At 49.6% G+C, this 11,056-nt stretch overlaps 2 protein-coding genes across 2 annotated transcripts in view; one reads left to right on the top strand and one right to left on the bottom strand.

Moving 5' to 3' along the window:
• The window catches only part of SLC5A6 (solute carrier family 5 member 6), a 17,285-nt gene extending 11,119 nt beyond the window's left edge, over positions 1-6,166 (bottom strand). The window contains exons 1-6 of the mRNA XM_024764523.1: positions 6,034-6,166; positions 5,794-5,860; positions 1,554-2,098; positions 1,158-1,223; positions 779-830; positions 353-420 (exon numbers count right to left, since the gene is read on the bottom strand). Coding sequence (XP_024620291.1) covers positions 353-420; positions 779-830; positions 1,158-1,223; positions 1,554-1,946 — 579 coding nt within the window. The 5' untranslated portion in view covers positions 1,947-2,098; positions 5,794-5,860; positions 6,034-6,166. The remainder of the gene's footprint in view (positions 1-352; positions 421-778; positions 831-1,157; positions 1,224-1,553; positions 2,099-5,793; positions 5,861-6,033) is intronic.
• Positions 6,167-6,499: 333 nt separating this feature from the next.
• ATRAID (all-trans retinoic acid induced differentiation factor) lies at positions 6,500-11,029 on the top strand. The gene is made up of 7 exons (XM_024764545.1): positions 6,500-6,825; positions 7,512-7,633; positions 9,439-9,510; positions 9,744-9,815; positions 9,917-10,038; positions 10,368-10,465; positions 10,691-11,029. The coding sequence occupies exons 1-7, from the start codon at positions 6,727-6,729 to the stop codon at positions 10,793-10,795; spliced, it is 690 nt and encodes a 229-aa protein (XP_024620313.1). The 5' UTR covers positions 6,500-6,726; the 3' UTR covers positions 10,796-11,029.
• The last annotated feature ends 27 nt before the right edge of the window (positions 11,030-11,056 follow it).

Below are 11,056 nucleotides of genomic sequence, written 5' to 3'. Positions count from 1 at the left end.
AGCCCATCCCATTTCCTACATCCCATTTCACAGCACCCTGGAAGGTCATGCCCTCTCCTCACCTATATTCTTATCTCATCTACCACCCACCTATTGATCTTATCCCATCTTTTCCCTTTCCTCCCATCTCCCTCCCAATTCCACCTCTTCTCCCTCCCCTAAGATCCCACCATAAGCCCATCCCATTTCCTACATCCCATTTCACAGCACCCTGGAAGGTCATGCCCTCTCCTCACCTATATTCTTATCTCATCTACCACCCACCTATTGATCTTATCCCATCTTTTCCCTTTCCTCCCATCTCCCTCCCAATTCCACCTCTTCTCCCTCCCCTAAGACTAACTGCGCTTACCAGAGCAGTGTAGACGGTACAGACAATGCCTAGGGTCAGCACTGACAGCCAGAGATCAAAGCCAGTCACTGTAAACAGATAAAAGTCACATTCCTGTCTCCCGAGGAGGGTTTCCCAGCAGAGAAGCCAGAGAAGCCTTGGTAAGATATGAAGCATTTAGTCATTAAGGATGCTATAAATCATTTACCACAACGGAAAAAAAAAGTTTGCAAAGCTCCACCAAAAGGTGTTGATTAACCAATCAGATGGGGCCTGGTAATGTTTGATTAGCTTTCCACCTCTAGTAGAGGCCAGCCACGGGCCCAGGCAGTGAAATAATACCCTGGGCAAGGCTGGATTCTTTTCTGCACACTCTCCTCTACCTGCCCCTCCCAAAGGTTCTTCCCAGCCTGCTGTGGCTGGGAGTCAGGGGCTGTGACTCCTCACCTGCATTGAGGGCCAATGATGGTGCATAGAGGACAACCCCCATGTAGATTACCTGTCGGGTATGGAAAAGAGAATGTGAGGGGAAGAGGAGATGAGGGTGGGCAGAGAGAGGAGGAAAGATGGACCTCAGCTCCAATATCCCAATGGCCTCCCTTCACCTAGGCTCAGCCCCCTCTCCCTTCTTCCAAAGTTTGGCTTGCTGCCACCATAGTATCTGTGCCGGAACTGGAAGGAATGGGAAGCAGGATGCCTCTGGGGGCTAGCAGGAATTTCAATCTTGCTAGTCTGAGAGCAAGGAAGGCTCCAGCTGCCTCAGCAAGCCTAAGTCCAGTTCCCCCTACCATGCATCAGGCTCAGTTTCTATCCTCATTCCACTTACCATCTGGAAGATGAAGGTCACGGTCCCACAAACCCGCACAGCTTTATTGAACCGGAGCTCCAGGTACTAGGTAGGAGTAGATTTTTTTTTTTTTTTTATAAAAAGGTATTTCTCTCCACTCCACCCCCAACAATTCACACACAACTTCCCTCAAGAAACCTAGGAGCAGAGGAAATACCCAACTCGTATCCACTCTGGGCCCCACTCAGCACAGCACCCTTCTTCTCCCCCAACTCCCACCCCGCCCAACTTCAACCAGAGAGAACTTATAAACACACAGTGTATTCCCTGTCACTCTCATCAGGCAAAGGAGATCCAGGGGCCCAGATCCCTAGGTGCCCTGTTCCTCCTCTCCACCCCTGACCCTGGGGGTCCTATGTGCTCCTCCCTACCTACCTCGTAGGCACTGGTGAGATGCAGGCGGTAGAAGATTGGGATGAAGACATGTGCTGGGATCAGCAGCCCCAGGAAATAGGAGCAGCCCAGGAACCAATACTGGGTCCCAAATCGGTAGATCTCGGACGGCACGCCCAGGATGGCCACGGCTGACTGGAAGGTGGCCAGCAAGGACAGCGCCACAGGAAAGCAGCCCATTTTGCGGTCCGCCAACAGCAGCTGGCCGATGGTATGTCGCCCCCAGCCACGATAGGCATGGTAGAGCCCAATGGCAAGGGAGAGGACCAGCAGCAGGACAAAGACCACATAGTCCACCAGGGAGAAGGTGGATGCGACCATGTTGGTGTCTGAGGCTAGGGGGAGGGGAGCGGAGGTGCTCACCGCCACACTCATACCCTCTCTGTGTCTGTGACCTGCAGCTACTTGCTGCTCCTGGGCTCTGGGCTGCCCCTTGGCTGGGCAGTGGCAGGCAAGTGGCTACAATCTGACTCCCAGCCACCGTCTCACCGTCCTCCACCACCACCAAGTGACATTGTCCGGGTGAGCTGCAAAGAAAGCGGCTCTTAGTCAGGCCTACCCTGCCTTCATGGCCACCCACCCTTGGGCCTGTGCATCCCACACCCATCAGATTTGGGCCAGCCAGCTCCGTGGCAGCCCTTGAAGGTGTGGAGATACTGATATGGGTTTGGTAGGGCAGAGAGGGGAGGGAGGAAGCAGCAGACTGAGATGGCCGGGAGACAACTACTTGGCCAAGTCCTTTTTGGGTGTGCACAGCTGTGAAACTTAAGAACCTTCTTAGGTCTCCACCCTAGCAGTGAAAGAAAAATCAACTCTAGCCCATGGTTCTTCTCAGAATTCCCTGCCCCCCCCTGCAGGCACAGACCCAGTCATTACAATGTACTAAGCCAGCAGAGCCCAGCCTGGCGCCACAAGCCAGCCGGGGGGAAGAAACAGAGACGAATGACAGCATGGCCTCCTCCACTCTCCCAGCCTCAGTACCTGCACCCCCGTGACCCTCAGTGTCACCGTCCGAACAGCAGCCCTTCTCAACCCTGATCACCAGGGAGGCCACCTCCACGGCAGCGCCAAATTCCATTTCAGGCAACCCCAGGCCAACCACTCTGTTCTCCCAACACCTACTAAATAAGGCCGGCCACCCACCTCTCAGCTCCTCCACCTATGACACCACAGTCAGCAGGAGACCCAGGAAGAGTGGTGCCATTCAAAAGTGGGACGGGGGCTTCCCTGGTGGCGCAGTGGTTGAGAGCCCGCCTGCCGATGCAGGGGACGCGGGTTCGTGCCCCGGTCCGGGAGGATCCCACGTGCCGCGGAGCAACTGGGCCCGTGAGCCATGGCCGCTGGGCCTGCAGCGTCCGGAGCCTGTGCTCCGCAGCAGGAGGGGCGGCAGCAGTGAGAGGCCCGCGTACCGCAAAACAAAAAAAAAACAACAACAAAAAAAGTGAGACAGCAACATGCTGGAGCCAGGGGTTCAGAGTTACAATTACAGGGGCACTTTGGAAACAAGCAAAGCAGCCAGGGAGCTGCGGGCAAGAGAAAGAGGCAGGGAACGTGGTCCTTCCCTCGGGCGCAGACACCCACCTCAAGAAGCAATCCCTGCTCTGAATCAAAGCTGCCTGGAGAAGCTGTGTGTCTGCAGCTGGGCAGAGGCTGAGGATCTGGTCTATAAGTGGCTGAGGTGAGGTGAGGAACTGGGAGTAGAGGGAAGCTCAGCAGCTATTTGTTCTGGACCCTTCAGGGAACCAATCGCTGTGGACCAAATGGCCCTATCACCCTACAGCCCCCAAACTTCAGCTCGGCCCTAGAGGCTCCAGAATGGGGAGCAGGGAGCTCACATTCAATAGCATTCTTAGAGGGATTAGGCTTTCACTGTAAGTCACACTTGGCACTGTGTGCAAGGGGGAGCTAGAAAAGAGTGGCTGAGAGATGGGAAAGTTGCTTTTCTAACTCCTGCACAAGAAATACTAATCCTCAAAGAATATACCTACATTATCCTCAGAACAAGGACCAAATCACAGTATGTCAAAACTTAAAGGAATCTTAAGAGATCACTACTGCAACCCCCTCATTTACCAACAAACACCCTGAGGCCCACGAATTTAGATAACCTAATACGATGTTAGATAACATTTTTTGAACACCTGTTATATAAGCCAGCGGTGTGTTATGTACTTTATAAACGTTAACAATAATAAATAAGTAACCATACCTATCACTTTCAAAACACCATGTCTCAGGTTATGTACTTTATATGACACTCTCTAGTTCCCTAGGGTTATACAGCATGATATAAAACAAGAGAGAAAAAACAATGCTGTCAGTAGGTATGACAGGTAATTCACCAGGAGCCCCTCCTTCACTGCTCCCAGAACCAGGGCTGGAGCAGAGTGTTAATTGCTGTCAGTCACTCCTGAAGCAAAGATTAAATTTCAACTAATCTAGAGAGAGATGAATATAAACTATGTCTTTTGTCCTTGTCCACTAGGAGAAAGATCAGCCTAGCTGTCTTCGGCTCTCCTACACTGTGTTCTTGGACAGATGTTGCCTGGCTGGCGAGATATGACCTCATGCAAACCAGTCCTGAACTCTGAACCTCCTGGAGCCAACGGAGAGGAAATCAGAGTTGGCAACTCTTGAATCACATGTTCTACTGAGTCACAAATGTTAGTCCCCAGAACAATGTTCCCTACAGGCCACTCGGGTTTAACCTAAAGAGGCCCTGGGCCTTTGTGCATTGCAACACCTTGAGTTTTCTCAGTCCTCTTTGGCAAGTTTTTATTACTGTGAAGGAGGTGACGGGAACTACCAGAGACTAAGAGGAGAAAAGATGACTGCTGTGTGCACATAACACTGTGTAGAGGTAAAGCGCTAATGATACGGCTAGGCAGGTAGTTGGAGAAAGGAAAAAAGGTCCAAGTATAGACAGGAAAACAGATGTACAGAAATGGAGACCCTCTACTGCTGGGGTAAACTGGCAGGGTTCCTGTGGATTCTATTTGCATGAGATGCAGAGAACTCCCTTGGATGGCTGAAGAGAGAGCCAGGCAAGACAGGAAAAACCTGACCCAGTAACAAAGGCTTCATTAGACATGATTCTAAGAACAGGATGGTGGCCTTCTAAAACTGCTACAGTGGGGACTTCCCTGGTGGTCCAGTGGTAGGACTCTGTGCTTCCACTGCAGGGGGCATGGGTTGGATCCCAGGTAGGGGAACTAAGATCCCACGTGCCATGTGGCGTGGCCAAACAACCACAACAGCAACACAGCAACAAACTGTACACTGATCTAAATCCCATGGATTTGCATAAGAGGGGAGCCAAAAGTAAGAGATAACTTGTTTCACTAAAACTCTAACACACAGGGCACAAACAGCAGGCTGTGGGACTCTTTTAAAAAGTCCAAGGTACACACAGACAAGAAAGAGAATCATCCTTCACCACCCTAACTCCACTCTCACTTTGGTCACAAAGTGAATTGCTTTGACTCCTGCAAAAGGCAAAGGTGCCACTGAAGGATAAACCTTCCCAAAAAGATGCCTTCAAAATCCACCTTTGTGGACTTCCCTGGCGGCGCAGCGGTTAAGAATCCGCCTGCCAATGCAGGGGATGCGGGTTCGAGCCCTAGGCCAATAAGATCTCACATGCCACGAAGCCCGTGCACCACAACTACTGAGCCTGTGCTCTAGAGCCCACGAGCCACAACTACCGAGCCCACGCGCCACAACTACTGAAGCCCGTGTGCCTAGAGCCCGTGCTCCGCAATAAGAGAAGCCACTGCACTGAGAGGCCCCTGCTCTCCGCAACTAGAGAAAGCCCACGCGCAGCAACAAAGACCCAATGCAGTCAAAAGTAAATAAAATAAATTAATTTTTAAAAAATTGCATAGCTCCCAAGTAAATTACTAAAGAAAAAAAATCTGTCTTTGTGCCTGGAATTCCTCAAGCTCTGAAAGGCTTTAGGGGCCCTCATTAAAATGCTAGTAACTACTAATGCCTTAGAAAATGTGCCAGCCCTCTGAAGGTAAATCCTTTCAGGAGATTCCAGACACCTGGGGGGTAGGTGGAAGGGAAGCCAGGCTACTGAAGACGAGCTTTGGTTAGCTTTGATGAGCTTCTGCTAACCCTAACCAAAGCCAACACTCAGTCCCTCCCGGCACGGGGCTCGCTTGGCGCCCTTCGGTCGGGGCGCCGGGCCACCACGGGACAGCGCTCGTCTTTCCCTTACCTCCGTGGCCCAGCCAAGGCTAAGACGGTCCCGTGGTTCTTCCCGAAATCTGCATCGCTCCCTTTTTCTGGGAAGGCAAAGAAATGAGGAGTTAGGAAAGCATCTATCCCGCCCCTACCTCCTCGCCAGAACACAGGACGCCGCGTGGTTTCAGGACTGAGCTGAAGGAGATAGGGTGCTCCGGCTCGTCCCTTCCCGACAGGGTTTGCCCCTCGCCCTTCGCTCCTCCATCACCCTTACCCTCTTTATTTCCTGGCTTCTCTCCTTCCCTCCACACGCGAGGCGGCAGGACTACTACCACCTCGTCGCCGGCACCTCCGATCTTCCCGGGCCCCCACTCTAGGGGCCGGCCCATTCCGCCCCTCACCTCTCCGCTCCTCCCCTCCCCTCCCCTCCTCGTCCCTTCCCACCCTGACGCCACTCTCCCGAGCCTCTGTGTTCCGGCCCACCCCCTGTCGGCCCGCCCCAGTCCGGCCCACCTGCCGGATCTCCACACGTGGGTCCGGCAGCCGCCTGAGAGCCGGCCCCCCAGCGCCAAACCGGGTGACAGCGGGGTCCCGCCCCCTGCCCGGCCACGTCGCCGCGCCGCCATGTTTACTGAGGGCAAATGGATTAACCCTCAGCCGCTGCGGATACGCGACTCCGGCTCCAAGCGCAAGGAACACGGGGCTGAGGGAGCAGTGACGGGGAGGCCTTCGCTTAAGGGGGAAAAGGAGAAGGGGGTGGTCAGTCACCCCGAACGAGGACTGGGGCACATAGAGAAGAGCGCTGACCTCCGCGACTAGCAGTGTCCCCTCGCCCTCCCCGGCCCGACGGGCCCAGTGGACTAGCCTGGCAGACTAGGCCACGCCCCGGCGAGGGCGTGACACGGTGGGAGGCGGGGCCACACGCGCAAATCTCGCGATCAGCCAAGAAGGACAGAGGGAGCGGAAAATGGCCCTTCGCGGGCCCGACAGTCCTTCGAGCGTGGTGCCCTGGGCTGCAGCCCTACTCCTCGTTCTGAGCGTGGAAAGGGCTTTGGCGCTACCCGAGGTACTGAAGCAAATTAAAGGTTGGGTTGAAACAGAGTTGCTTGCCGGCCCTCGGCTCTCCCCACTCCTCTGCTTCCGCGCAGCCTCGATTTCGTCCCTGGGGCCTCCCTAGACGTAGCCCAGCCAGCTCCCACTCCGAGTACTCAGGCCGCTGTCTCCCAGCGCCTTCTCCTTGCCGACGTCCAGAGACCTTCTAAATTTGACATCCTTGCACCTTAAAATCGTTGAATAACTTTAAGTCGTTCTTTCTACAAATGAGACCTCTGGCCATTGTGCAAGCTTAACAGCGTACGAATGACGTATATCGTGCGTTGGCAGGACTGTACTTTCTGTAATGCTTGATGAGTTCTTTGTGTATACCTGCAGTCCTTTTACACCCGCCAAATCGGGGCTGGCAGATTGAGAAGTCATTAGAGAGGGCATAATATATATGTCCGAATAGTAATTCTCAAAGATGAGGTCCTTCCCTGGACAAGATCTGGTACAGAAATTCTCTGGTGCGCTGTTTTGGCGCCTGGTTCCAAGGGGAAGAAATGCGTCTTCTAGTAAACCTGACGTAAAGAGGTAGGACACGTCCACGCCCTGTGTTAGAGGAATTCTGGAGGGTGTACTGGCAGTTAACTTTTGATCCTTGTTTTTTTCTTGGCTTTTCTTTCTGGAGTCCTAATAGTTTTCTTTCTTCTGCAGATATGCATCCAGTGTCCAGGAAGTGTGCAAAATTTGTCAGAAGTGGCTCTTTATTGTAAGCAGACATCAGACCTAATGCTGCACGCCCGCTGCTGCCTGAATAGGAAGGGCACCATCCTGGGGTGAGGGAGGAGAAGACATCCCTGGATGCTGGAAAAGAGTTCCCAAACCAAATTCTTCAAGGCTTGCCTGATTGGCTTTTGAGATAAATATTCGTGCCTGTTTTGGAGGCATCTAAACCATGAGTCTCAGACTTTTTAATCTGTTATAGCATTTTTGGCTAAGTAAACAAGCCTGTGGTTCTTCCTGGTTGAAATGCATAAAAGTCATAATTTTTAGCAATTTTTAAGCTTGTTTCTTTTGTTTATTGTCAACTCTTTGGCTTATTTACTGTGTGTCTGCATGAAATGACTCCTTTGGCCTGAAGGACACTATGGAATATGGTTTTCTTCCCCGTCTCATTAATTCGTGTTTGTCTTTGAGGCAAATTTCTCTTCTTGTCCCCTTACGCAGATTAGTCTCTGCATTGTTTTCCTCTTACACTCTTGAGAATCAACCTCTTATGGCTTCAACCATTATGCAGGTGTCTCCCAAAACTACATCTCTTTTAGTTTCCTTTGACCTCTCTCCAAGCTCCAGATACATGTGGGTACCTCTAGGTTCCTGTTAAACATTTCCTCTTTCAGAGCACCCTCACTTCAGACTCAAAATGTCACATGTCTTGCTTCCATTCTTCTCTTTCCCTCATCTGCCTAAATACTTCTTTATATTAAACTTTCTGAAAACCAATTTTTATCCCTTATTACTCTCTGGCTTTAAAATTAGACTTATAATTGTCTGTTGCCCTAGGATAAAGTTCAAACCAGAAACTACCATAGACTGGCCCAACCCACCTTTTCAGCATTACTTTCATTTATTTGTCCACCCAAACCCTTCATGAGGGTCTGGCAGCAGCCAGACTCTCCTACCTCCAAAAGCATTCCATCTTTCTTTCTTTGTTCAAACCTCTCTCTTTACCTAAAATTGCTTTCCTCCACCAAATTAAAACGTATCTGTCCTTTAATTCTAACATCTTTTGTGAATGTTCCCTACTACTAAAACCAGAGTAATATCTTTTTATTTTTTACTTCCTCTAATCCTTAGTGTCTGTACCACTCAAATTAATTTTATATACTGTTCATATTTTAATTTAATGTTGTTTTTATTTTTGGTGATGGTCTTGTTCCCCTACTACATTGTAAGCCACTTGCAAGCTAAGATACTGAATGTTATTTTTAATTCTCCGAAATTTTGCAGTTAGTAGGCACTCAGTAAATATTTGTAGAATAAAGGAACAGACAGCAATAGATACTGAAGAAAAAATAGTGTGGCATGGACCTTAATATCCAGTAGTTTACATCCATCCAATCTGTGGTAGAAAATGCACTTGGAAAAAACTTTCATTTATGTGACTTGAATTTTTTTCCCATATGATGGCCTTTTGTGGATCTGAGAATCATAGTATTACAATGTGAGTGAGTTTCACTAATCCTGACAATAAACAAATTTCTTTCAATATATGCACAGTTGCATAGATATACTGATAAGGACGGTACTGTCCGGTGGAACTTTCTGCCACAATGAAAATGTTCTGTATCAGTACCTTCCAATACAGTAGCCACTAACCACCTTAGTGGTTACTGAACACTTGAAATGTGGCTAGTGCAAATGAAAGACTGAAATTTTTAAATTTAAATTAAGTAGCTGCATGTTGCTAGTGGTGACTTAATTGGACAATGCAGGATTAAAACATCTACCAGATGTTTTACCTAGGTTGTGGCCCTGACACAGCTGTGTTCAATTAATATTAGCTGATAAGGGGGTTGTACTAGCTTACCTTGGATGAAGGGGAGAGACACACAGTTTTCCTGATTACCTGTTTCCTCAGGCTGGATCTCCAGAACTGCTCTCTGAAGGACCCTGGTCCATACTTTCCTCAGGCACATACTGCTATCATCATGTAAGTCATTAATTATCCTTCCCAAAAGGTGATTATGGCAAAGGGTTAACGGGAAAGTCTTTGAGGATGGACTCCTAAAAGGATGTTTAAATATTGTCTACATTTGGACAACTCGGAATGAGAACTGGATTACCAGTCCAGAAACACACTGGATTACCAGTCACACACATTCATGTGTGAATGGAAGTAAGGTGTTTTCCTAGAGCACAGTGCTAACAGTGTGTGCTTTGCAGAGACCTGCAGGCAAACTCCCTCCAGGGTGACTTGACCAACACCTTCCGTGGCTTTACCCAGCTCCAGACTCTGTGAGTAAGGGGTGTGGGGTGTGGGAGAGAACCAAAGAGAGGCAGTGCTGTGAACTCAGCAACTTCAGGCTGCATATTATGACTGCCTGTGTTGTGTTCAGGATACTGCCACAAGATGTCAACTGTCCTGGAGGTATTAATGCTTGGGATACTGTCACTTCTTATATAAACAACCAAACCTGCCAAGAGCAAAGGAACCTTTGCAACAGCACTGGGGACCCAGGTATGTTGTCTCACCTCCATCCCTCCAGAAACTGCCCTTCCTCTCTTGTATTCTCCGATTTAGATCAGAAAGACAGTAAAGTTGCTTAAGTGTCTTTTGTTTGGGTTTCTGAAGCTTTAACCCCTCGGAGAGAAAAGGTCTTAACCTTTTGTTAATATTTTTAAAATAATTTGATGATGATGATGATGATGACAATGTTCTGATTATCTGTACTCCTTCCTCTCTACCTTTGACCTAGAAACAGTCGAGAGAATCTAAGTTGAAGGAGATATTTGGGAAACATACCTAATGAAATCCAGTGGCGTTCTCTGTTTTTCTCTGGCTCCCAGAAATGTGTCCTGAGAACGGATCTTGTGCACCTGATGGTCCAGGTCGCTTGCAGTGTGTTTGTGCTGAAGGCTTTCGTGGCTACAAGTGTATGCGCCAGGTGAGGAATTAGGTCTTCTAATTAGGGATGAGAGAAATGCATAGAGTAAGTACCTCTCTGAAAGGAGAGCCGTAAGACCAGGAGCTGATGCAAATCACCTAGAGAAGGAAACTATAAGAGAATTGCCCTGGGTGAGGGGACAGGTATGCTAGGAAAGAACTGGGTGTTAGGTTGTAAGCCCTTGGTGTAACCCTGTGTGAAGTTTTTTTGGTCTGTTATTCACAGGGCTCCTTCTCACTGCTCATGTTCTTTGGTATTCTGGGATCCACCACATTATCCATCTCCACCCTCCTTTGGGGGACTCAACGTCGAAAAGCCAAGGCTTCATGAACCACATAGGTCTTCCTACTGACTAAAGATCATCCCCATCATAGTCCAGCCAGGGAGATTTGCTTCCTAGACATCATTGGTCAGCGGATCCTCCCTCCCAAGGCAGAGGCCACCGTCGGAAGGAGGATGGAAATTTGCACAACCCTGGGTGTTGTAGACCCAGTCCAGGAGTGGACTAGTACCGGTTCCCATTTGTGCTGTTGACCATAATAAACAGTTTTTCTTTTTTTTCTTTTTCGTCTCTTGGTTGGCGTGGTAAAG

The sequence above is a fragment of the Neophocaena asiaeorientalis genome, unplaced genomic scaffold (assembly GCF_003031525.2).
Source record: "Neophocaena asiaeorientalis asiaeorientalis breed wild unplaced genomic scaffold, Neophocaena_asiaeorientalis_V1.1 scaffold345, whole genome shotgun sequence".
NCBI lineage: Eukaryota > Metazoa > Chordata > Mammalia > Artiodactyla > Phocoenidae > Neophocaena > Neophocaena asiaeorientalis.
This window is presented reverse-complemented; position numbering and strand designations above follow the sequence as displayed.

Bases quoted from the DNA above. Each gene is read 5' to 3' on its own strand.
- ATRAID (XM_024764545.1), top strand. From the start codon at position 6,727: ATGGCCCTTCGCGGGCCCGACAGTCCTTCGAGCGTGGTGCCCTGGGCT. The intron at 10,039-10,367 runs GTATGTTGTCTC...TCTGGCTCCCAG, and splicing joins CAACAGCACTGGGGACCCAG to AAATGTGTCCTGAGAACGGA. The intron at 10,466-10,690 runs GTGAGGAATTAG...TGTTATTCACAG, and splicing joins GCTACAAGTGTATGCGCCAG to GGCTCCTTCTCACTGCTCAT.